This window comes from Salvelinus namaycush, chromosome 20 (assembly GCF_016432855.1).
Source record: "Salvelinus namaycush isolate Seneca chromosome 20, SaNama_1.0, whole genome shotgun sequence".
NCBI lineage: Eukaryota > Metazoa > Chordata > Actinopteri > Salmoniformes > Salmonidae > Salvelinus > Salvelinus namaycush.
The window spans coordinates 38,117,107-38,142,158 of record NC_052326.1 but is presented as its reverse complement, the minus strand read 5'-3'; the positions used below and the strand labels follow the sequence as shown (position 1 = coordinate 38,142,158).

Sequence of the window (25,052 nt, the reverse complement as noted above, 5' to 3'; positions counted from 1 at the left end):
CTAAAGCTTCTAAACACTATGATGATGTTTCCTCTTTCTAAAGCTTCTAAACACTATGATGATGTTTCCTCTTTCTAAAGCTTCTAAACAATATGATGCTGTTTCCTCTTTCTAAAGCTTCTAAACAATATGATGCTGTTTCCTCTTTCTAAAGCTTCTAAACACTATGATGATATTTCCTCTTTCTAAAGCTTCTAAACACTATGATGATGTTTCCTCTTTCTAAAGCTTCTAAACAATATGATGATGTTTCCTCTTTCTAAAGCTTCTAAACACTATGATGCTGTTTCCTCTTTCTAAAGCTTCTAAACACTATGATGCTGTTTCCTCTTTCTAAAGCTTCTAAACATGATGATGCTGTTTCCTCTTTCTAAAGCTTCTAAACACTATGATGATATTTCCTCTTTCTAAAGCTTCTAAACACTATGATGATGTTTCCTTTTTCTAAAGCTTCTAAACAATATGATGATGTTTCCTCTTTCTAAAGCTTCTAAACAATATGCTGCTGTTTCCTCTTTCTAAAGCTTCTAAACAATATGATGCTGTTTCCTCTTTCTAAAGCTTCTAAACACTATGATGCTGTTTCCTCTTTCTAAAGCTTCTCAACACTATGATGCTGTTTCCTCTTTCTAAAGCTTCTAAACACTATGATGATGTTTCCTTTTTCTAAAGCTTCTAAACACTATGATGCTGTTTCCTCTTTCTAAAGCTTCTAAACAATATGATGCTATTTCCTTTTTCTAAAGCTTCTAAACACTATGATGATATTTCCTCTTTCTAAAGCTTCTAAACAATATGATGATGTTTCCTCTTTCTAAAGCTTCTAAACAATATGATGCTGTTTCCTCTTTCTAAAGCTTCTAAACATGATGATGCTGTTTCCTCTTTCTAAAGCTTCTAAACATGATGATGCTGTTTCCTCTTTCTAAAGCTTCTAAACATGATGATGCTGTTTCCTCTTTCTAAAGCTTCTAAACACTATGATGCTGTTTCCTCTTTCTAAAGCTTCTAAACAATATGATGCTGTTTCCTCTTTCTAAAGCTTCTAAACAATATGATGATATTTCCTCTTTCTAAAGCTTCTAAACACTATGATGCTGTTTCCTCTTTCTAAAGCTTCTAAACACTATGATGCTGTTTCCTCTTTCTAAAGCTTCTAAACACTATGATGATGTTTCCTCTTTCTAAAGCTTCTAAACACTATGATGATATTTCCTCTTTCTAAAGCTTCTAAACATGATGATGCTGTTTCCTCTTTCTAAAGCTTCTAAACACTATGATGATATTTCCTCTTTCTAAAGCTTCTAAACACTATGATGATGTTTCCTTTTTCTAAAGCTTCTAAACAATATGATGCTGTTTCCTCTTTCTAAAGCTTCTAAACAATATGCTGCTGTTTCCTCTTTCTACAGCTTCTAAACAATATGATGCTGTTTCCTCTTTCTAAAGCTTCTAAACACTATGATGCTGTTTCCTCTTTCTAAAGCTTCTCAACACTATGATGCTGTTTCCTCTTTCTAAAGCTTCTAAACACTATGATGATGTTTCCTTTTTCTAAAGCTTCTAAACAATATGATGCTGTTTCCTCTTTCTAAAGCTTCTAAACACTATGATGATGTTTCCTCTTTCTAAAGCTTCTAAACATGATGATGCTGTTTCCTCTTTCTAAAGCTTCTAAACATGATGATGCTGTTTCCTCTTTCTAAAGCTTCTAAACAATATGATGCTGTTTCCTCTTTCTAAAGCTTCTAAACACTATGATGATGTTTCCTCTTTCTAAAGCTTCTAAACAATATGATGCTGTTTCCTCTTTCTAAAGCTTCTAAACAATATGATGCTGTTTCCTCTTTCTAAAGCTTCTAAACAATATGATGCTGTTTCCTCTTTCTAAAGCTTCTAAACACTATGATGATGTTTCTTCTTTCTAAAGCTTCTAAACACTATGATGCTGTTTCCTCTATCTAAAGCTTCTAAACACTATGATGCTGTTTCCTCTTTCTACAGTTTCTAAACACTATGATGCTGTTTCCTCTTTCTAAAGCTTCTAAACACTATGATGATATTTCCTCTTTCTAAAGCTTCTAAACAATATGATGCTGTTTCCTCTTTCTAAAGCTTCTAAACACTATGATGCTGTTTCCTCTTTCTAAAGGTTCTAAACACTATGATGCTGTTTCCTCTTTCTAAAGCTTCTAAACACTATGATGATATTTCCTCTTTCTAAAGCTTCTAAACAATATGATGATATTTCCTCTTTCTAAAGCTTCTAAACACTATGATGCTGTTTCCTCTTTCTAAAGCTTCTAAACACTATGATGATGTTTCCTCTTTCTAAAGCTTCTAAACACTATGATGCTGTTTCCTCTTTCTAAAGCTTCTAAATACTATGATGATATTTCCTCTTTCTAAAGCTTCTAAACAATATGATGCTGTTTCCTCTTTCTAAAGCTTCTAAACATGATGATGCTGTTTCCTCTTTCTAAAGCTTCTAAACAATATGATGCTGTTTCCTCTTTCTAAAGCTTCTAAACACTATGGTGATATTTCCTCTTTCTAAAGCTTCTAAACAATATGATGTTGTTTCCTCTTTCTAAAGCTTCTAAACACTATGATGGTGTTTCCTCTTTCTAAAGCTTCTAAACAATACGATGCTGTTTCCTCTTTCTAAAGCTTCTAAACAATATGATGCTGTTTCCTCTTTCTAAAGCTTCTAAACACTATGATGCTGTTTCCTCTTTCTAAAGCTTCTAAACACTATGATGATGTTTCCTCTTTCTACAGCTTCTAAACACTATGATGATGTTTCCTCTTTCTAAAGCTTCTAAACACTATGATGCTGTTTCCTCTTTCTAAAGCTTCTAAACACTATGATGCTGTTTCCTCTTTCTAAAGCTTCTAAACACTATGATGCTGTTTCCTCTTTCTAAAGCTTCTAAACACTATGATGATATTTCCTCTTTCTAAAGCTTCTAAACATGATGATGCTGTTTCCTCTTTCTAAAGCTCCTAAACATGATGATGCTGTTTCCTCTTTCTAAAGCTTCTGAACACTATGATGATATTTCCTCTTTCTAAAGCTTCTAAACAATATGATGCTGTTTCCTCTTTCTAAAGCTTCTAAACACTATGATGCTGTTTCCTCTTTCTAAAGCTTCTAAACACTATGATGCTGTTTCCTCTTTCTAAAGCTTCTAAACACTATGATGATGTTTCCTCTTTCTAAAGCTTCTAAACAATATGATGCTGTTTCCTCTTTCTAAAGCTTCTAAACAATATGATGCTGTTTCCTCTTTCTAAAGCTTCTAAACAATATGATGCTGTTTCCTCTTTCTAAAGCTTCTAAACACTATGATGCTGTTTCCTCTTTCTAAAGCTTCTAAACAATATGATGCTGTTTCCTCTTTCTAAAGCTTCTAAACACTATGATGATATTTCCTCTTTCTAAAGCTTCTAAACAATATGATGCTGTTTCCTCTTTCTAAAGCTTCTAAACACTATGATGCTGTTTCCTCTTTCTAAAGCTTCTAAACACTATGATGCTGTTTCCTCTTTCTAAAGCTTCTAAACATGATGATGCTGTTTCCTCTTTCTAAAGCTTCTAAACACTATGATGATATTTCCTCTTTCTAAAGCTTCTAAACAATATGATGCTGTTTCCTCTTTCTAAAGCTTCTAAACACTACGATGCTGTTTCCTCTTTCTAAAGCTTCTAAACACTATGATATTTCCTCTTTCTAAAGCTTCTAAACACTATGATGCTGTTTCCTCTTTCTAAAGCTTCTAAACATGATGATGCTGTTTCCTCTTTCTAAAGCTTCTAAACACTATGATGATATTTCCTCTTTCTAAAGCTTCTAAACAATATGATGCTGTTTTCTCTTTCTAAAGCTTCTAAACACTATGATGATATTTCCTCTTTCTAAAGCTTCTAAACAATATGATGCTGTTTCCTCTTTCTAAAGCTTCTAAACAATATGATGATATTTCCTTTTTCTAAAGCTTCTAAACACTATGATGATATTTCCTCTTTCTAAAGCTTCTAAACAATATGATGCTGTTTCCTCTTTCTAAAGCTTCTAAACAATATGATGATATTTCCTTTTTCTAAAGCTTCTAAACACTATGATGATATTTCCTCTTTCTAAAGCTTCTAAACACTATGATGATATTTCCTCTTTCTAAAGCTTCTAAACAATATGATGATATTTCCTCTTTCTAAAGCTTCTAAACAATATGATGCTGTTTCCTCTTTCTAAAGCTTCTAAACACTATGATGATATTTCCTCTTTCTAAAGCTTCTAAACAATATGATGCTGTTTCCTCTTTCTAAAGCTTCTAAACACTATGATGATGTTTCCTCTTTCTAAAGCTTCTAAACAATATGATGCTGTTTCCTCTTTCTAAAGCTTCTAAACACTATGATGATATTTCCTCTTTCTAAAGCTTCTAAACAATATGATGATGTTTCCTCTTTCTAAAGCTTCTAAACACTATGATGCTGTTTCCTCTTTCTAAAGCTTCTAAACACTATAATGCTGTTTCCTCTTTCTAAAGCTTCTAAACACTATGATGCTGTTTCCTCTTTCTAAAGCTTCTAAACAATATGATGCTGTTTCCTCTTTCTAAAGCTTCTAAACACTATGATGCTGTTTCCTCTTTCTAAAGCTTCTAAACACTATGATGATGTTTCCTCTTTCTAAAGCTTCTAAACAATATGATGTTGTTTCCTCTTTCTAAAGCTTCTAAACACTATGATGATGTTTCCTCTTTCTAAAGCTTCTAAACAATATGATGCTGTTTCCTCTTTCTAGAGCTTCTAAACACTATGATGCTGTTTCCTCTTTCTAAAGCTTCTAAACACGATGATGCTGTTTCCTCTTTCTAAAGCTTCTAAACATGATGATGCTGTTTCCTCTTTCTAAAGCTTCTAAACATGATGATGCTGTTTCCTCTTTCTAAAGCTTCTAAACACTATGATGATATTTCCTCTTTCTAAAGCTTCTAAACACTATGATGATGTTTCCTCTTTCTAAAGCTTCTAAACAATATGATGATGTTTCCTCTTTCTAAAGCTTCTAAACACTATGATGCTGTTTCCTCTTTCTAAAGCTTCTAAACACTATGATGCTGTTTCCTCTTTCTAAAGCTTCTAAACACTATGATGATATTTCCTCTTTCTAAAGCTTCTAAACACTATGATGCTGTTTCCTCTTTCTAAAGCTTCTAAACACTATGATGCTGTTTCCTCTTTCTAAAGCTTCTAAACATTGTGATGATATTTCCTCTTTCTAAAGCTTCTAAACACTATGATGCTGTTTCCTCTTTCTAAAGCTTCTAAACATTGTGATGATATTTCCTCTTTCTAAAGCTTCTAAACACTATGATGATGTTTCCTCTTTCGAAAGCTTCTAAACACTATGATGCTGTTTCCTCTTTCTAAAGTTTCTAAACAATATGATGCTGTTTCCTCTTTCTAAAGCTTCTAAACAGCATGATGCTGTTTTGAATCCTTTCTAGTGCAGATTTAGATCCCTTTTTCTGAAGTGTCTTTATGTTTATCATTGTTCTATGTATTTCATCATTTGCCATTTTATACTGTTTTGACAGGGATTGTCAAGCACCGTGTTCAAACCACCATCAGTAACTGGATATTGAACTGCAAGAACTGAGGATTCTGCACTTGCCTCTTCCATTGATGAACATGTGTGGGAATGGATACTGTCCTCATTGAACGTCAATTCATCAGGATTCATTACACCTCATGGGACATCTAGCTTAGTACTAATATGGAAATATACCTGTCTTTCTTCAAACATGCATACAAGATTGTATGAAAGAATCATACAGTCTAAACAATTTGATTTACCCACAATCCTCCATAAACAAAGTCATGTGGCAAGATAAGAAATGCAAGAAAGGGCTCTCGAGTGGTGCAGCGGTCTAAGGCACTGCATCTCAGTGCTGGAGGTGTCACTACAGACACCCTGGTTCAAATCCAGGCTTGATCATAACTGTCTGTGATTGGGAGTCCCATAGGGTGGCGCACAGTTGTCTGGGTTTGGCTGGTGTAGGCTGCCATTGTAAATAAGAATTTGTTCTTAACTGACCTGCCTACGGTAGTTAAATAAAGTAAATGCAAGGTGAGATAAAACCAATGAGTTCAATCACTCAATTAATTCTCTTTTTGGTTATCCTCATGAAAGACACATTCATTTTGAGCAACAAATTCAGTTAGATGTATTCTTACATTAAATTAACATAAAGGTATTTTAAGGGTATTTAAAAGTTTTAAAGATATGTTTGTGGTATTTTGACACTTTATGGAGACAGTTATGAAATGACAGAGGAGACACAGATTGGTGGAAGAAACAGATTGTAGGGTTGGAGCGGGTAATTGAACCCCGGGCTTTGGTGGGGAGAGGGGTGACCTGTCTAAGATGGAACTAGTTAGTGTTATCGCTAGACCACTGGCTCTGCACCACTTCTATTCATACATTTTTATTAAATATATGTTAGTTGTTTTTTTTGTCAATTTTAATTCACCCCAGAATGATTTTTTACAGTGTGGCTGTATGGTTGAGTGGGTAAAATTCAATTTTACTGCCCCTCCGGTTTCTAATCTGTCTAAAGCATTGAAATAAATAAAGGTGGAATTCAACAACAAAAATGCATAGGGACTTATCATCGATCAATATTTAGGCTATTATCCATTTGCATTTCTAAACCATTGACTGTATGAAAAACACAGTTTGTGTGTCGTGTGATGCTGCTTTTACATGCACTGAAACCTCAAAAAGTGTTTTCACAACACTATCTTAAAAACACACATTTTCAGGTTGAAGAATCACTTTGGGTGTTTCAGAGTACTTCATTTCTGTTTTAAAACACATTCTGAGTATTAAAACACTTACATTGGGTTTACAGTCAAACACCCACCAAACACAAGAGCTCAGCTTAAGTGAACTACTTTTCATGGTTTCATTACACAATCATGGTGTTTTGAGACTTTCTATTTTAACAGTGTGGCCCAACGCCCTATTGAGACACTTTATGTTGGTGTTACCTTCATTTTGGCTGTTACTTGTATGCACGCCATCACCGTGACAAGTAGCTATGGTGACATTATAGCCATGGCAACGCGCAGCCATGGCAAAGTGTAGCCAATAGCCATGCTTGATCGATAGCATCCCATGGTGCACTGAGACCCGAGAAGAAAACTAGGCCTGGCCCCCCAGTGACAAGCTTACTACCACGTGTGCACACGCATGTGTGTAACAGATACTCATTATGACAGGTGGTGCAGCTCTATCCATCTCCTATGCTCGCTCTCCGTGTGTGAACACGCATGTGTGTACATTTGCATCTGCATGCTTATAATAATGAATGAATGAACAATGAATCATCAACACAAATGCTCTTATTTGCATAATTTAGGATAATCCCTGTTTACTCAGCCTATCTCTTACACAACCTTCCCATAGGGGGTTAGTTGGGGGCTGTCCCCATTCTGTCCCTATGAGAGTCCCCTCACATGCCATCACTCCCAGGCCTACTCCCCAGGGCCAGGGCAGTAAGAACATATGCCACTGGTTCCCTCTCTGGCTATGGGCTGACTGTGGAATGGGCTTGGGTTAAGGGCTTTATGATACACAGGAGGAGAGGAGAAGCTTTACTCTGTCCAATCCTCCAAGTGATGGGCAATTAATTAGATACAGGGTGTGTGTGTGTGTGTGTGTGTGTGTGTGTGTGTGTGTGTGTGTGTGTGTGTGTGTGTGTGTGTGCAGAATACGTCTGATATATCACTACATGTATACGTCTGATATATCACTGCTTTCAGCCAATCACCAGATATCACACAACCTCCCAGCGTGCGCACACACACACACACACACACACACACACACACACACACACACACACACACACACACACACACACACACACACACACACACAGGGCTGTAAGGATGAAAACACATGCACAGAGACACTCCTGTACATACACATTCACATGCACAAAATGTAAATAAAATGCAATTTCAACACATGTTTTACAGAGGGGTTGATTTCCAGTTCCAAGAGCGCTGTAAGAATGGATGAGCACTGAGCAGCTTCTCCCCGCGTCAGAAATGAGCACTGAGCACTGAGCAGCTTCTCCCCTGCATCAGAAATGAGCACTGAGCAGCTTCTCCCCTGCGTCAGAAATGAGCACTGAGCACTGAGCAGCTTCTCCCCTGCGTCAGAAATGAGCACTGAGCAGCTTCTCCCCTGTGTCAGAAATGAGCACTGAGCAGCTTCTCCCCGCGTCAGAAATGAGCACTGAGCAGCTTCTCCCCTGCGTCAGAAATGAGCACTGAGCACTGAGCAGCTTCTCCCCTGCGTCAGAAATGAGCACTGAGCACTGAGCAGCTTCTCCCCTGCGTCAGAAATGAGCACTGAGCAGCTTTCTCCCCTGTGTCAGAAATGAGCACTGAGCAGCTTCTCCCCGCGTCAGAAATGAGCACTGAGCACCTTCTCCCCTGCGTCAGAAATGAGCACTGAGCACCGAGCAGCTTCTCCCCTGCGTCAGAAATGAGCACTGAGCAGCTTCTCCCCTACGTCAGAAATGAGCACTGGGCAGCTTCTCCCCTGCGTCAGAAATGAGCACTGGGCAGCTTTCTCCCCTGTGTCAGAAATGAGCACTGAGCACTGAGCAGCTTCTCCCCTACGTCAGAAATGAGCACTGGGCAGCTTCTCCCCTGCGTCAGAAATGAGCACTGAGCAGCTTCTCCCCTGCGTCAGAAATGAGCACTGAGCAGCTTCTCCCCTGCGTCAGAAATGAGCACTGAGCACCGAGCAGCTTCTCCCCTGCGTCAGAAATGAGCACTGAGCAGCTTCTCCCCTGCGTCAGAAATGAGCACTGAGCAGCTTCTCCCCTGCGTCAGAAATGAGCACTGAGCACCGAGCAGCTTCTCCCCATGCGTCAGAAATGAGCACTGGGCAGCTTTCTCCCCTGTGTCAGAAATGAGCACTGAGCAGCTTCTCCCTTGCGTCAGAAATGAGCACTGAGCAGCTTCTCCCCTGCGTCAGAAATGAGCACTGAGCAGCTTCTCCCCTGCGTCAGAAATGAGCACTGAGCAGCTTCTCCCCTGTGTCAGAAATGAGCACTGAGCACTGAGCAGCTTCTCCCTTGCGTCAGAAATGAGCACTGAGCAGCTTTCTCCCCTGTGTCAGAAAAAGAGAAATGTCAATTTCTTACAGACAGATGGGCACTGTGGAGAAATCCTCTGTCAGGAACAATTGTGGCAGAGCTGGAGGAGCGAACACAGCCACAACAGCACACACTGAGGAACAAAGGAGAAAGTCCTGGTAAAATAACATCCTGTACATGTCATGGCCTAGGCCACCACTAGAGGGAGACATCTCATATTTCATGTGAGGCACACAGGTTGACCATACAATAGATGATCCTATACATACACAGCAATAGAACATGACTACATTCAAAGACTTTTGGTGGGTGTAGGGATACGTGTGTGTGTGTGTGTGTGTGTGTGTGTGTGTGTGTGTGTGTGTGTGTGTGTGTGTGTGTGTGTGTGTGTGTGTGTGTGTGTGTGTGTGTGTGTGTGTGTGTGTGTGCGCGCATCTGTGTGTATGTGTGTGTGTGTGTAGCCTACTTACTGGTCTGCACTTTGAGTGTGAAGGGGTTCTTCTGCTGGATGGTGTGTGTGAAGAGGAAGCGGGCGTTGCAGCTGTAGTCTGTGTGGGAGTCTTTAGCCAGAACATTAGAGAAATACAGATCTCCATTCAGACCCATGGACACACGACTATCTTGGGTTATAGACATCATGGCTGTGGAGGGAGAGAAGGACGGAGGGAGGGAGGGAAAGAGGGAGGATTGGAGTGAGGGAAAGGAGAGAGGGAGAGAGAGAGAGAGAAAGAGAAGGGAGGCAGTAGAGAGAGAGGAAGGAGGGAGAGATCAGAGAGTAAGGTAAGGATGGGGGAGGAAAGAGAGGGAGAGAGAGAGGTAAATATGGGTGAGAATGAAGGGAGTGAGTGAGAAGGGAGTGAGTGAGAAAGATCCTAAATCATTTAGACTGTATGCTTCATAATGGACCATAACATTATCTAATTTCAGAGGCATCCACTAGACTGGCCAAGCGGAGTAGCCTACATCTCATGTGACTTGAAAAACAGTCAGTCCCAACCACATAGATAAAGCTCAAATAGACGTTACCCTTTAAACTCTAACTGTAGTCTGGTCTCATTGGCTTAAACTCCTAACTAGACTGGACCTGAGCTGAGTGTATGTAACGTGTAATTGAGTACCAGCAGTGGTAGGACACACAGTGGTAGCCAGTGGGGCCAGCCATAGACAATATATCCAATCTAGGATTCTATATCCATGGTGCCAGCTAGGTCAGCTCTAGTGTTGTCATCCTCTGTGATGATGTAGCACTGGGACTGGGACTTGTCACTCTGGGGCTCTGTGTTAATGTTAACTCCTAACACACACAGATGCTCCCGACAGATGATCACACACACTATAACCAAGACGAGTGACAGGGCCAATCTGGTTGTCTTGACGGTGGCGTGGTCCAATCATCCCCCAGTCGGTGGTCAAATGTAGTGGTGGTGTGTAACTGTGACTGGGCAATGTGCCATAATGCTATGATTGCTATTATCTACTGTATGTATTATGTTCATAGTGGCCCCATGGTTATAATTAGCTTGGCTAATAAAGATTTAGTGAAGTGAGAGTAGTGGAGTACAGTCCAGAGAGTATAGCGACACCATTAGCCGTGAAGGACTACTTCAGTCTGGGCTCTTAAAATGGCTTCTGCCTGCTCTTGGGTTCTGGCCTCTCAGCTCTTTACCCAGCAGTCAGATAATTACACACACACACACAGAGAATTACAGTGGGTCAGCAGTAACACACACCACTAGAGAAGAGGATAGAGAGATAGAAAGAGAAAGGAGGGAGAGAGAGTGAACGAGTGATCGAGCGAGAGAGAAAGAAAGTGAGGATATCTTGAGAGTGAGAGGTTTGAAACATTTCTAGACAGAAGAGAGAGAGAGAGGGGAGAGAGAGCGGGAGAGAGAGAGGGGAGAGAGAGAGCGAGAGAGAGAGAAAAGAAAGCAATAGCATTAAATAGCAAGTGACAGAAGAGCTGAGAGGTCACCTAAGAGGACAAACAACTGGGATAAAGAGGGACAGAAGGACACAGAGGGAGAGGGGGACAGACAGACATAGAGAGAGACAGAGAGAGAGCTAGACTCACCGCTGTTCATCCAGAAGGTGTGTGGAGGGGGCAGGCCTGGAGGAGGGTTACAGGCTAAGACCAGGGAAGAACCCTCACCCACTACCACTGGCTCCAACACCTCCTTAGGCCACAAAGGGGACTCTGACAGAGGGAGGGAGAGAGATATTTAGATGACATGAGATCACAGGAGGCTGCTGAGGGGAGATGGTTCATAATAATGTCTGGAACGGAGTAAATGGAATGGCATCGAACACCTGGGAACCATGTGTTTGATGTATTTGATACCATTCCACTGATTCCGCTCCAGTCATTACCACGATGTAACGGAATTCCTCCTCCTCTTCAACCGAAGAGGAGGAGCAGGGATTCGACCAAAACGCAGCGTTGTAACTTGACATGATTTATTTAAACAAGACAAAAAACGAACTATACTTGATACTAAACAAAATAACAAAACGAATGTAGACTGACCTGAACGTAAGAACTTACATGTAACGAAGAACGCACGAACAGGAAAAACAGACTACACAAAAGAACGAACGTACAAACAAACCGAGACAGTCCCGTGTGGCGCGACAAACACAGACACAGGAGACAACCACCCACAACAAACAATGTGAAAACACCTACCTTAATATGGCTCTCAATCAGAGGAAATGAAAACCACCTGCCTCTAATTGAGAACCATATCAGGTCACCCATTAACCAACATAGAAACACATAACATAGACTGCCCACCCAAACTCACGCCCTGACCGACTAACACATACAAAATAACAGAAAACAGGTCAGGAACGTGACACACGAGCCCATCCTCCCCAACCTCCTGTGTATGAGATACTTATTACAAGTCATATTCACTTTATAACATTTCAGAATATAGCCTCCTGATTTTTTGTGTCTATGTCTACGTGTGTGTGTGTGTGTGTGTGTGTGTGTGTGTGTGTGTGTGTGTGTGTGTGTGTGTGTGTGTGTGTGTGTGTGTGTGTGTGTGTGTGTGTGTGTGTGTGTGTGTGTGTGTGTGTGTGTGTGTGTGTGTGCGTGGATGTGTATTAACAGACTCCTCACTGGACACTCGTAGTAGGATCTTGTTGGTCAGTGCCGTTCCAAAGTCGTTAGAAGCAAAACACTGGTATTCCCCCTCATAGTCCTCTGGCCTCCCTCCGCTCCGGAAGCTAATCTCCAGCGTTCCCGAGCGCTTCCGCATCGTCACCCGTGGATCCTTCCCCACGTTGAAGAACTTCCCGTTCCGTCGCCATGAGAACCTGAGTCACCATGGAAACAAACAGAACACAACAGAACAGGGTCAGAACCGTAGAGATACCATAGGTATATCTATAGTAGGGTTAAACAGGATTAGTCAGTGATGTCAGAAATCTCAACATCCTTCATCAACAATTCTCCCTAGTCTGGTTGACGACATAACTGAATAATGCTTGATCTTCTCAACCACCAAGGAGTTTTGAGCGACTTCAATAGGACCCAGATTAAGCCAAAGCACTCCTGAAATAAAAAGCACTGTTTGAGAAGATTCTCCAATTAGAAATGCTTTTACGGCCAGGAGAAAAGGCTTCATCTGTGTCCGTGCAACTACACAAAATGTTTTTGTTTTTTTCAGCTCTTTTGATTGGTTAACCAATAATTACAGCATGTGGTTGCATAACTGCTAGGGCTGCTATTTTGGAAGGGGATTATAGAGCATGCTTACTGTCATATTTACATAAACTGTATAGTAGAGGAAAAGACTGAAGAGGAGATTAGGGGAGAGGAGAGGTGAAGAGTGGAGAGGAGAGGAGGGGGAGGACAGGATAAAAGAGGAGATTAGTGGAGAGGAGAAGAGTGGAGAGGAGGGGAGGGGGAGGGCAGAAGAGGAAGGGAGGAGAGAAGACAGCAGAGGAGAGCCCAGTCCCATAGCTCTGTCTGTGGCAGACTATAGAACCAAGGCCGTAGGACCAGAGCTACAGCAGGACAATGGCTTACACTCTATATGAGGTTGTATGGAAGCCAACAGGACTGTTTGGGACTGAATGAGTGAATGATCCCTCTTTGAATGAGTGAGGGAGAGAGAAGGGGGATGTGGAGAGAGGACGGGAGTTGGGCCACCAAACGAAAGGTCGCTAATTCGAATCCCCAAGCTGGCAAGGTGGTTAACCACCAACTGCTCCCCAGGTGTTGATGATGTGGACACCAATTAAGACAGCACCTCTCAGATTCAGAGTGGTTGAGTTAAATGCAGAAGAGACATTTCAGTTGAAAGCATTCAGTGCAACTGACTAGGTATCCCCTTTCCCCAGGTGGAAGAAGGAGGGGGCGGGGTATCATGTGGGTTCAGTGGGATCATGTTGTAATGTCAGGAGAGCTGGCTGGCTGTCATGGGGTGGATGTCATGAGGTGGCTATCATGGGGCGGCTGGATGGCTGTCATGTGGTGGCTGGATGGCTGTCATGGGGTGGCTGGATGGCTGTCATGGGGTGGCTGGATGGCTGTCATGGGGTGGCTGGATGGCTGTCATGGGGTGGCTGGTGGCTGTCATGGGGTGGCTGGTGGCTGTCATGTGGTGGCTGGATGGCTGTCATGGGGTGGCTGGTGGCTGTCATGGGGTGGCTGGTGGCTGTCATGGGGTGGCTGGTGGCTATCATGTGGTGGCTGGATGGCTGTCATGTGGTGGCTGGATGGCTGTCATGGGGTGGCTGTCATGAGGTGGCTGGATGGCTGTCATGGGGCGGCTGGATGGCTATCATGGGGCGGCTGGATGGCTGTCATGGGGTGGCTGGATGGCTGTCATGGGGTGGCTGGATGGCTGTCATGGGGTGGCTGGTGGCTGTCATGGGGTGGCTGGTGGCTGTCATGGGGTGGCTGGATGGCTGTCATGGGGTGGCTGGTGGCTGTCATGGGGTGGCTGGTGGCTGTCATGGGGTGGCTGGTGGCTGTCATGGGGTGGCTGTTATTGGGTGGATGGTGGCTGGGTGGATGTCATGGGTGGCTGGATGGCTGTCATGGGGTGGCTGGATGGCTGTCAAGGGTGTGGCTAGATGGCTGTCATGGGGTAGCTGTTATTGGGTGGATGGTGGCTGGGTGGATGTCATGGGTGGCTGGATGGCTGTCATGGGGTGGCTGGATGGCTGTCAAGGGTGTGGCTAGATGGCTGTCATGGGGTAGCTGTTATTGGGTGGATGGTGGCTGGGTAGATGTCATGGGTGGCTGGATGGCTGTCATGGGGTGGCTGGTGGCTGTCATGGGGTGGCTGGTGGCTGTCATGGGGTGGCTGGATGGCTGTCATGGGGTGGCTGGTGGCTGTCATGGGGTGGCTGGTGGCTGTCATGGGGTGGCTGGTGGCTGTCATGGGGTGGCTGTTATTGGGTGGATGGTGGCTGGGTGGATGTCATGGGTGGCTGGATGGCTGTCATGGGGTGGCTGGATGGCTGTCAAGGGTGTGGCTAGATGGCTGTCATGGGGTAGCTGTTATTGGGTGGATGGTGGCTGGGTGGATGTCATGGGTGGCTGGATGGCTGTCATGGGGTGGCTGGATGGCTGTCAAGGGTGTGGCTAGATGGCTGTCATGGGGTAGCTGTTATTGGGTGGATGGTGGCTGGGTAGATGTCATGGGTGGCTGGATGGCTGTCATGGGGTGGCTGGATGGCTGTCATGGGGTGGCTGGATGGCTGTCATGGGGTGGCTGTTATTGGGTGGATGGTGGCTGGGTGGATGTCAAGGGTGTGGCTGGTAGCTGTCATGGGGTGGCTGGAGGCTGTCATGGGGTGGCTGGATGCTGTCATGGGGTGGCTGGAGGCTGTCATGGGGTGGCTGGATGGCTGTCATGGGGTGGCTGGTAGCTGTCATGGGGTGGCTGGATGGTTTGGAAGCGAGGAATAGAAGTGGTGGTGGATTTAGGGGGTTAGGGCAAAGTGTGCCAATGAGTATGGGGTAGCGGTTTGGTGGGGTGCTGACAAGGTTCAGGTAGGGATTGGAATGGTGTCCAGGTGGAGGGTAGGGGGGTGAAATGGGGTGCAGGATGGCAGAGCAGTGCTGAGCTGGCCTATTCATGCTCACAATAATGACTGCCACACTGTATAACTGTCACAGTCAGTCAGAGGAAGACAGAGAGAGCAAAGTGACAAGGCAGGGTGACAGTAGAAAAGGGGCAGTTAAAGAGGGAGACAACAGGGAGATAGGACTGAAGAGAAACAAGAAAAAAAGGAGGGAGCTGGAGAGTAAATATGAGAGAAAAATAATGAGAGAGGGATAACAAGTGGAGACCCAGCTTCAGTGGGGTTAAAGGGAGGGATAGGGAGGGACACCCTCTCACACCCAGTCAGAGGAAGACAGAGAGAGCAAAGTGACAAGGCAGGGTGACAGTAGAAAAGGGGCAGTTAAAGAGGGAGACAACAGGGAGATAGGACTGAAGAGAAACAAGAAAAAAAGGAGGGAGCTGGAGAGTAAATATGAGAGAAAAATAATGAGAGAGGGATAACAAGTGGAGACCCAGCTTCAGTGGGGTTAAAGGGAGGGATAACAAGTGGAGACCCAGCTTCAGTGGGGTTAAAGGGAGGGATAACAAGTGGAGACCCAGCTTCAGTGGGGTTAAAGGGAGGGATAACAAGTGGAGACCCAGCTTCAGTGGGGTTAAAGGGAGGGATAGGGAGGGACACCCTCTCACACCCAGTCAGAGGAAGACAGAGAGAGCAAAGTGACAAGGCAGGGTGACAGTAGAAAAGGGGCAGTTAAAGAGGGAGACAACAGGGAGATAGGACTGAAGAGAAACAAGGAAAAAGGAGGGAGCTGGAGAGTAAATATGAGAGAAAAATAATGAGAGAGGGATAACAAGTGGAGACCCAGCTTCAGTGGGGTTAAAGGGAGGGATAACAAGTGGAGACCCAGTTTCAGTGGGGTTAAAGGGAGGGATAACAAGTGGAGACCCAGCTTCAGTGGGGTTAAAGGGAGGGATAACAAGTGGAGACCCAGCTTCAGTGGGGTTAAAGGGAGGGATAACAAGTGGAGACCCAGCTTCAGTGGGGTTAAAGGGAGGGATAACAAGTGGAGACCCAGCTTCAGTGGGGTTAAAGGGAGGGATAACAAGTGGAGACCCAGCTTCAGTGGGGTTAAAGGGAGGGATAGAACAACGGCGTCGGAAAGTATGCAGGATGAAGAGAGAACAAAACAATCACAAACAAAAAGACAATAGTCTCTAATTCTAACTCTAATTTCTCACACCCTCTCACCTTCTCTCTCTCTCTCTCTCTCTCTCTCTCTCTCTCTCTCTCTCTCTCTCTCTCTCTCTCTCTCTCTCTCTCTCTCTCTCTCTCTCTCTCTCTCTCTCTCTCTCCTCTCTCTCTCTCTCTCTCTCATTTTTATCAGGGAGAGAGAGAGAGAGAGAAAGAAAGTGGGTGAGAGGGTGTGAGAAATTAGGGATGACAAGCTGAGTGGAGGATGGAGGCGATAGATGAGGGAAGGACAGAGAGAGGGATGGGTATTTGTGTGTAACTCACCTTGGCACGGGGTTCCCCTTGGCCTCACATTCAATGATGATGTTATCTCTGGGATCAACAATGTAGTCCTTCAATGACTGTTTCATTATGGTGGGAGGCTGCTTCACTGGAGAAAGAGAGAGAAAGAGAAAGAGAAAGAGAGAGACAAAGGAGAGAAAGAATGCAAACAGAGAGAGAAAGAAAAGGAGATAGAGAGAGCAAGATTCAGCAATAATGTCCGAGGAGGTGTGGTATATGGCCAACATATGCACAATGCAATGCGGAGAGCCTGGATACAGCCATTAGCCGTGGTATATTGGCCATATACCACAAACCCCCGAGATGGGTTATTGCTATTATATACTGGTTACCAACGTAATTAGAACAGTAAAAGTATTTTTTTGTCATACCCGTGGTACATGTATACGTCTGATATATCACTGCTTTCAGCCAATCACCAGAAATCACACAACCTCCCAGCGTGCGCACACACACACACACACACACACACACACACACACACACACACACACACACACACACACACACACACACACACACACACACACACACACACACACACACACACACACACACACCAGCCATATCCAGGAGAAGTGAAGTGAGGAGGAGAGGATTGGGTTATGGTGTTGATACTGTGTATTCTCCCCTCCCTCTGGCCTTAACACAGCTGTGCTCACTCTTATTTAATTGCCCACTTAAGCCAGATGATTCCCCACTATTTCTCTGCCCTGGTCCACTTCTAGATCACTGAGCACCAGGGACTCATTCCGCTCTGTACTGTCACCACACATCTACCAGACCCAGCCTCGACTGTCAGACCCAGCCTCGACTGTCAGACCCAGCCTCGTCTATCAGGCCCAGACTCGACTGTCAGACCCAGCCTCGTCTATCAGGCCCAGACTCGACTGTCAGACCCAGACTCGTCTGTCAGACCCAGACTCTTCTGTCAGACCCAGACTCTTCTGTCAGACCCATCCTCGTCTGTCAGACTCAGCCTTGACTGTCAGACCCAGACCCAGTCTCGACTGTCAGACCCAGACTCTTCTGTCAGACCCAGACTCTTCTGTCAGACCCAGACTCTTCTGTCAGACCCATCCTCGTCTGTCAGACTCAGCCTCGACTGTCAGACCCAGTCTCGTCTGTCAGACCCAGCCTCGTCTGTCAGACCGAGCCTTATTTATCAGACCCAGGCTAATCTATTAGACCAAGCCTTGTCTATCAGATCCAGGCTCATCTATCAGACCCAGCCTCAACTATCAGACCCAGCCTCATCTATCAGAACCAGGCTCAACTGTAATGCCCAGCCTTTAAGATAACTTAGAACTTTCCCGATGACAAGCTGGACAGTCTGTTTCTTTCTTCCTGTTGTTATGATAACCGTGTCTTTCTACTGTACTTCCTACTGCCTATATAATGATACACTGATACAGGTGTAAGATATTAATTTGATCACCTTGATGCAGGAGAACTTTCCTGAAATGCAGGAATTTTTAATATTTGTAGTGTATTTTAGGTTTAAAAAAGCTTCTGAAGTTAGTAATTTTCACTTTGAAATGTTATACTTGATTTTCCCTTTTGGAAAATGTATCAACCACTACAAAAATGTCCATTAATTTTAATCCACATAATAATTCACATTACTGTTGCTGCAGGATTATTTTCCCGCTGTAGCAAACTGGCTCAAATTGATATCCTAAATCTGTACACTGACACTACACACTATCAAGCCCAGCCTCAAAGAAAATTGCTTGCCTCCCCTCCCATTATACAAAATAGCCCCAGTTGAAAGAGATACTTCCTTGCCATGATGTACCAACATGGGAGAGAGGAACAAGGGGTGTGTGTGTTAGTGTGTCATAAATCTTCTCAAGAGTAACCACAGTTTTTAAGGGAATAGCCCAAATCTGATGGAAGTCCCCTTGCCAAGATAGAAAGCTTTCCGTTAGAGAGAAAGAGGGAATTCCATCGCCCATTACTATTCTCTGTTTGTCCTCAGTTTGAGGATGCCGCCGGTTACCCAACTGTTCTTATGCACTACTGTAAACAATAGGTAACAGCCATCCATTTGTGTTTCTATGGCAACCATACAAACACAGAGCTAATTAATGTAAGTTGCTTCGGAATGGAAAATAAAACCTGCTCCTAGTAGGGCTGTGGCAGTCATGAAATTTTGTCAACCGGTGATTGTCAAGCAAATAACTGCTGGTCTCACGGTAATTGACCGTTAATTAACATAAATACATTTAGCATCTCCTGGCTTCCACACACAGCCTACAAGCCACTGATGCAGACCTTTTTGGAACATCTACATTTTAAAAAGTCTAATAAATCCATGTTATATAGCCTACACCTTCACAATAAATCCATTATTTATTTTAGACAGGTCTAAAGAAACATGATATGAAGAAAATGTAGTCTATTTCAGAAGAACAGAATAGCATACTCTGAGTTGTCCTTGTGTTAGGCCCTGATCTGGCTATTCCATATGGCTGTGGGTTACACTAGTTCATTTAGCAGACATGATTTGCTTAGAATTCCATGTCATTATTTTATATTATTTTATAGTATGAAGAATACAATTGAACATATCTGAATAAAATAGAAAGGATATTTTTTGGAGGGAGATTGGAGGGAGTGTGCACGCACACGCAGCTATTCTATGTTGAGCTGTTAACAAAGAAAGAGGTCCTCCTATATGCTTCATTTAGAGTTATTAATGTAACTTTAGTTGTTCTACAAACGTTGGGCTATATGTTTTGATTTTTAATACATTGTAAGGCTGCATGATGAGACTAATGAGGATTTGAAAAAAGCTGCATGAAAAGCATGTTTTTGCGCAGGCTGTAAACACTTCATCAGTCTCTCATTCACTATTTGACAAGCACTTGATACTGCCTCGATTTTCCCGGTGGCATCACCTTTGTGTGGCCGTAATGCCTCCTAAAAAAATCCATGCCTTTTGCGGCCAGTGGCCTTTGTGCCCTTGGGCTGATAAGGATGCGCAACGCGTCCTTATCCAATTCTGAGGTGCGTATTGAAGATATTGGAAGAACTGTCCACATTTACTTTTCGTCAGCCAACAAGATGACTAGGCCTAATGAACAGCAAAAACACTAGTCTATGTCAATCTACTATCCCCCATAGTACAAAAGTTGACCTATTATATTCTGTACGATAAATAAATATTCCAGACATAGTCTGGGACAGTTGTGGGATGCAATAGATCCCAAATTAATACAACCACTAGCATCAGAAAAACGTTTTTAAGCAATATGGCTGACGCAACAGATCAGAACGTTTAGCTTAAAATGTTAATTAACTATTAGGAAATTTCTTCACATTATAAACACAGCAATGTGCACACGGCAGCAGGCTATAAGTGTGTATGTTCCATTAGCAGGAAAACACCATTCTCAAAAGTGACCACAAATGTGATTATGCATGTAATGCTTTTATTATTAAGGTGCATTTTTATGGTGAAAATGATCTTCCCAAATTTGAAACTCACGTGCTGCGTATGTATGCCAGTTAGGCTCTACACCCGTTGTGAAGCAGATTAATGTGCTTCATTTTACGAAGTTATTTGGCCACTTTAGTTGTGATACAAACCTTATCAAAACATATAGGCCAGGCTACATGACTATGATTTGAAAAAGTCGCCGACAGAAAAGAAGCATGCGCTGTTTGCTGGGCATCGTAGGCTAATATTGTCCCCCATCACACTATTATCATGCACCTGTCTCCAAACAGGGGAAGCTGGAAAATATACATGTCATCTATGCACTTAAATAGCGAATGGAGGATGATTTTTCCCGTGGTTCATTTTCATGCCAGCCAGGTGGGCTTTACTCCTGTTGTAAATAAAAGCAATGTGCTTAATATTAGGAAAGTTGAGAAATAAATATAGTAGGCCTAGCCTATAGAAATCTGATGGGATCCCCTCTGTTTTCTCATGCAATTGCATAGCCTATAGAGATGTTGTACAACATCAGCTCATGGACTCACATGAAGTGTTTCATTAGATTTGAGTACATTTACATTTAAAGTGGCTAGTAAATAGATCACTAGTCACTTTAAACAATGCCTCTCTAAATAATGTGTCACGACTTCTGCCGAAGTCGTTGCCTCTCCTTGTTCGGGCGGTGTTCGGCGGTCGACGTCACCGGTCTTCTAGCCATCATCGATCCATTTTTCATTTTCCATTGGTTTTGTCTTGTCTTCCCACACACCTGTTTTCAATCCCATCCATTACCTATTGTGTATTTAACCCTCTGTTTCCCCTCATGTCTTTGTCAGAGATTGTTATTTGTCAAGTGTTGTGTTTATTGTGTATAGGTGTGCGACGGGTCATCGTACCCATATTTGTTTTATGTTTTTCCTATGAGTGTTATGGAGCAGATTACTGGGACTATAATTAAAAAACTCCATTCTACACTCTATTTGACTCTCCTGCGCCTGACTTCCCTGCCACTTATACACGCAACTGTGACAGAATCTCTGACCATTATATATGAAGTCAGCAGGAGAGGACACGACGCCCATGGAGGTGGAAAAGCGCGTTATGGAACAAGCGAAGGAGATTGACTGTTTGAGCGCCGTCATGGATCGCATTGTCCAGAATATGGATCGCTGGGAGAGACAGGGAGTTTCTCCAGCGCCTCCACTGCCACAACTGGGATTTACCGTTAACGCGTTTTCCCCACCTGAACCTAACAAAATCCGTTTACCCCTACCCACGGGTTACAACGGAGATACTGCCGGCTGCCAGGGTTTCCTCCTTAAACTGAACTTATATCTGGCCACGGTCTCCCCAGTACCATCCGACCGGGAGAAGAGTTCCGCCCTCGTCTCATGCCTCACCGGGAAAGCACGGGAGTGGGCCAGCGCTGTGTGTAGAGAGGAGAATGCGGCGTTGGACCATTTTGAGGAGTTCACCCTTTATTTCAGGAGAGTATTCGACCATCCTCCCGAAGGAAAAACGGCGGGTGAGCGCCTCTATCATCTGAGGCAGGAGACGAGGAGTGCCCAGGAGTTTGCTTTGGAGTTTAGGACCTTGGCTGCCGGCGCTGGATGGAGCGACAGGGCCCTGATCGACCATTATCGTTGTAGCCTACGCGAGGACGTCCGTCGGGAGCTGGCCTGTAGAGACACCACCCTCAACTTCGACCAGCTGGTGGACATGTCCATCAGGCTGGACAACATGCTGGCTACTCGTGGACGTCTAGATCGGGGTCTGGTTGTTCCATCCTCCCGCACCCTCTCTCCCGAACCAATGGAATTGGGAGGGACGGTGCGCCGGGAGACCGGAGGGGGTTCCCGCTCGAGCACCATCTATGGTCGCAGAGATCACACTGCTGGTCGGTGCCGGGTTGGTTCCTCTGGGAATAGAGAAGGCAGGCAGGGCACTCTGGCATCACCCCAGGTGAGTAGGCACCATTCTCATCCAGAGCCCTCTGTTGCACTTATGTTTGTCTCTGTCACTTTTCCGGATTTTTCCCTGCATTCCCAGTATAAGGCGCTAGTAGATTCAGGCGCGGCTGGAAATTTCATTAATAAAAATGTAGCTCATAGTTTAGGGATCCCTATTGTGTCTGTGGATATGCCTTTCCCTATTCATGCCTTAGATAGTCGACCATTAGGGTCAGGTTTTATCAGGGAGGTCACCGCACCGTTGTATATGATAACGCAGGAGGGTCACAAGGAGAAGATTAGTCTTTTTCTTATTGATTCCCCTGCGTATTCTGTGGTGCTAGGTCTACCCTGGTTAGCGTGTCATAACCCCACTGTTTCTTGGCCACAGAGGGCTCTCAAGGGGTGGTCGCGAGAGTGCTCAGGTAGGTGTTTAGGGGTTTCCGTTGGTGCTACTACGGTGGAAAGTCCAGACAAGGTCTCCACCGTGCACATTCCTCCAGAATATGCCGATTTGGCTCTCGCCTTCTGTAAAAAGAAGGCGACTCAATTACCACCCCATCGACAGGGGGATTGTGCGATAGATCTCCTGGTAGACGCTGCATATCCCAGGAGTCACGTGTATCCCCTGTCGCAAGCGGAGACGGTGGCTATGGATACATATATCTCTGAATCCCTGCGTCAGGGGTTCATTCAGCCATCCATTTCACCCGCCTCTTCGAGTTTTTTTTTTGTGAAGAAGAAGGATGGCGGTTTACGCTCGTGCATTGATTATCGAGGTCTCAATAAAATCACGGTGAAATATAGTTACCCGCTACCTCTGATAAATACAGTTATGGAGTCAATGCGCGGGGCACGCTTCTTCACAAAATTGGATCTCAGGAGTGCGTATAATCTGGTGCGTATTCGGAAGGGTGATGAGTGGAAGACGGCATTTAGCACCACCTCAGGTCATTATGAGTACCTGGTCATGCCATATGGGTTGATGAATGCTCCATCAGTCTTCCAATCATTTGTAGATGAGATCTTCAGGGACCTGCACGGGCAGGGTGTAGTGGTGTATATAGATGATATTCTGATATACTCCGCTACACGCGCCGAGCATGTGTCCCTGGTGCGCAGGGTGCTTGGTCGCCTGTTGGAGCATGATCTATATGTCAAGGCTGAGAAATGCTTGTTCTTCCAACAATCCATCTCCTTCCTAGGGCATCGGATTTCCACTTCAGGAGTGGAAATGGAGAGCGACCGCATTACAGCCGTGCGTAATTGGCCGACTCCAACCACGGTAAAGGAGGTGCAGCGCTTTTTGGGGTTTGCCAATTACTACCGGAGATTTATCCGGGGTTTTGGTCAGGTTGCGGCTCCCATTACCTCACTGCTAAAGGGGGGCCCGGTGCGCTTGCAGTGGTCGGCTGAGGCGAACAGGGCTTTTGGACACCTGAAGACTCTGTTTACCTCGACGCCTGTGTTGGCTCATCCGGATCCCTCTTTGCCATTCATGGTAGAGGTGGACGCATCCGAAGCTGGGATAGGAGCAGTGCTCTCTCAGCGTTCGGGTGTGCCACTGAAGCTTCGCCCCTGTGCTTTCTTTTCGAAGAAGCTCAGCCCGGCGGAGCGAAACTATGATGTGGGGGACCGAGAGCTGTTAGCTGTCGTAGAAGCCTTGAAGGTGTGGAGGCACTGGCTTGAGGGGGCTAAACACCCTTTTCTCATCTGGACTGACCACCGCAATCTGGAGTACATCCGGCAGGCGAAGAGAATGAATCCTTGCCAGGCAAGGTGGGCCATGTTTTTCACTCGTTTTGTGTTTACTCTTACTTACAGACCAGGCTCCCAGAACGTCAAGGCAGACGCATTGTCTCGGCTGTATGACACAGAGGAGCGGTCCATGGATCCCACTCCCATACTCCCAGCTTCGTGTTTGGTGGCGCCAGTAGTGTGGGAGCTGGACGCGGACATTGAGCGGGCGTCACGTGCAGAGTCCTCTCCTCCTGAGTGTCCAGCTGGTCGTCTGTACGTTCCGTCTGCTGTCCGCGACCGATTGATCTATTGGGCTCACACGTCACCCTCCTCTGGTCATCCTGGGATAGGTCGGACGATGCGCTGTCTTGATGGGAGGTACTGGTGGCCCACTTTAGCTAAGGACGTGAGGATTTATGTTTCCTCCTGCTCGGTGTGCGCCCAGTGCAAGGCTCCTAGACACCTGCCTAGAGGTAAGCTTCAACCTTTACCTGTTCCTCAACGGCCGTGGTCGCACCTGTCGGTGGATTTTTTGACTGATCTTCCACCTTCACAGGGTTACACCACGATCTTGGTCGTTGTGGATCGGTTTTCGAAGTCCTGTCGTCTCCTCCCTTTGCCCGGTCTCCCTACGGCCTTACAAACTGCAGAGGCCCTGTTTACACACGTTTTCCGGCACTACGGGGTGCCTGAGGATATAGTGTCTGATCGGGGTCCCCAGTTCACATCAAGGGTCTGGAAGGCGTTCATGGAACGTCTGGGGATCTCGGTTAGTCTTACCTCAGGTTTTCACCCCGAGAGTAATGGGCAGGTGGAGAGAGTTAACCAGGATGTGGGCAGGTTTCTGCGGTCCTATTGCCAGGACCGGCCGGGGGAGTGGGCGAAGTTCGTGCCCTGGGCAGAGATGGACCAGAACTCGCTACGTCACTCCTCCACTAACCTTACTCCTTTTCAATGTGTATTAGGGTATCAGCCGGTTCTGGCTCCTTGGCATCAGAGTCAGACCGAGGCTCCTGCGGTGGACAATTGGTTTCAGCACGCTGAGGAAACCTGGGAGGCAGCCCACGTCCACCTTCAGCGTGCCATAAGGCGCCAGAAAATTGGCGCAGACCGTCGCCGCAGTGAGGCCCCGGTGTTCGCACCAGGGGACAGGGTCTGGCTCTCGACCCGAA

General features: G+C 44.8%; 1 protein-coding gene across 5 annotated transcripts in view; it reads right to left on the bottom strand.

The window, feature by feature from the left end:
- Window positions 1-25,052, bottom strand: part of LOC120065325 (neurofascin-like) — a 101,892-nt gene that overhangs the window by 46,217 nt on the left and 30,623 nt on the right. For all 5 annotated transcript variants that reach the window (XM_039016227.1, XM_039016230.1, XM_039016228.1 and 2 more), the window contains exons 4-7: window positions 16,729-16,834; window positions 12,311-12,507; window positions 11,261-11,383; window positions 9,660-9,830 (exon numbers count right to left, since the gene is read on the bottom strand). In XM_039016227.1, coding sequence (XP_038872155.1) covers window positions 9,660-9,830; window positions 11,261-11,383; window positions 12,311-12,507; window positions 16,729-16,834 — 597 coding nt within the window. The remainder of the gene's footprint in view (window positions 1-9,659; window positions 9,831-11,260; window positions 11,384-12,310; window positions 12,508-16,728; window positions 16,835-25,052) is intronic.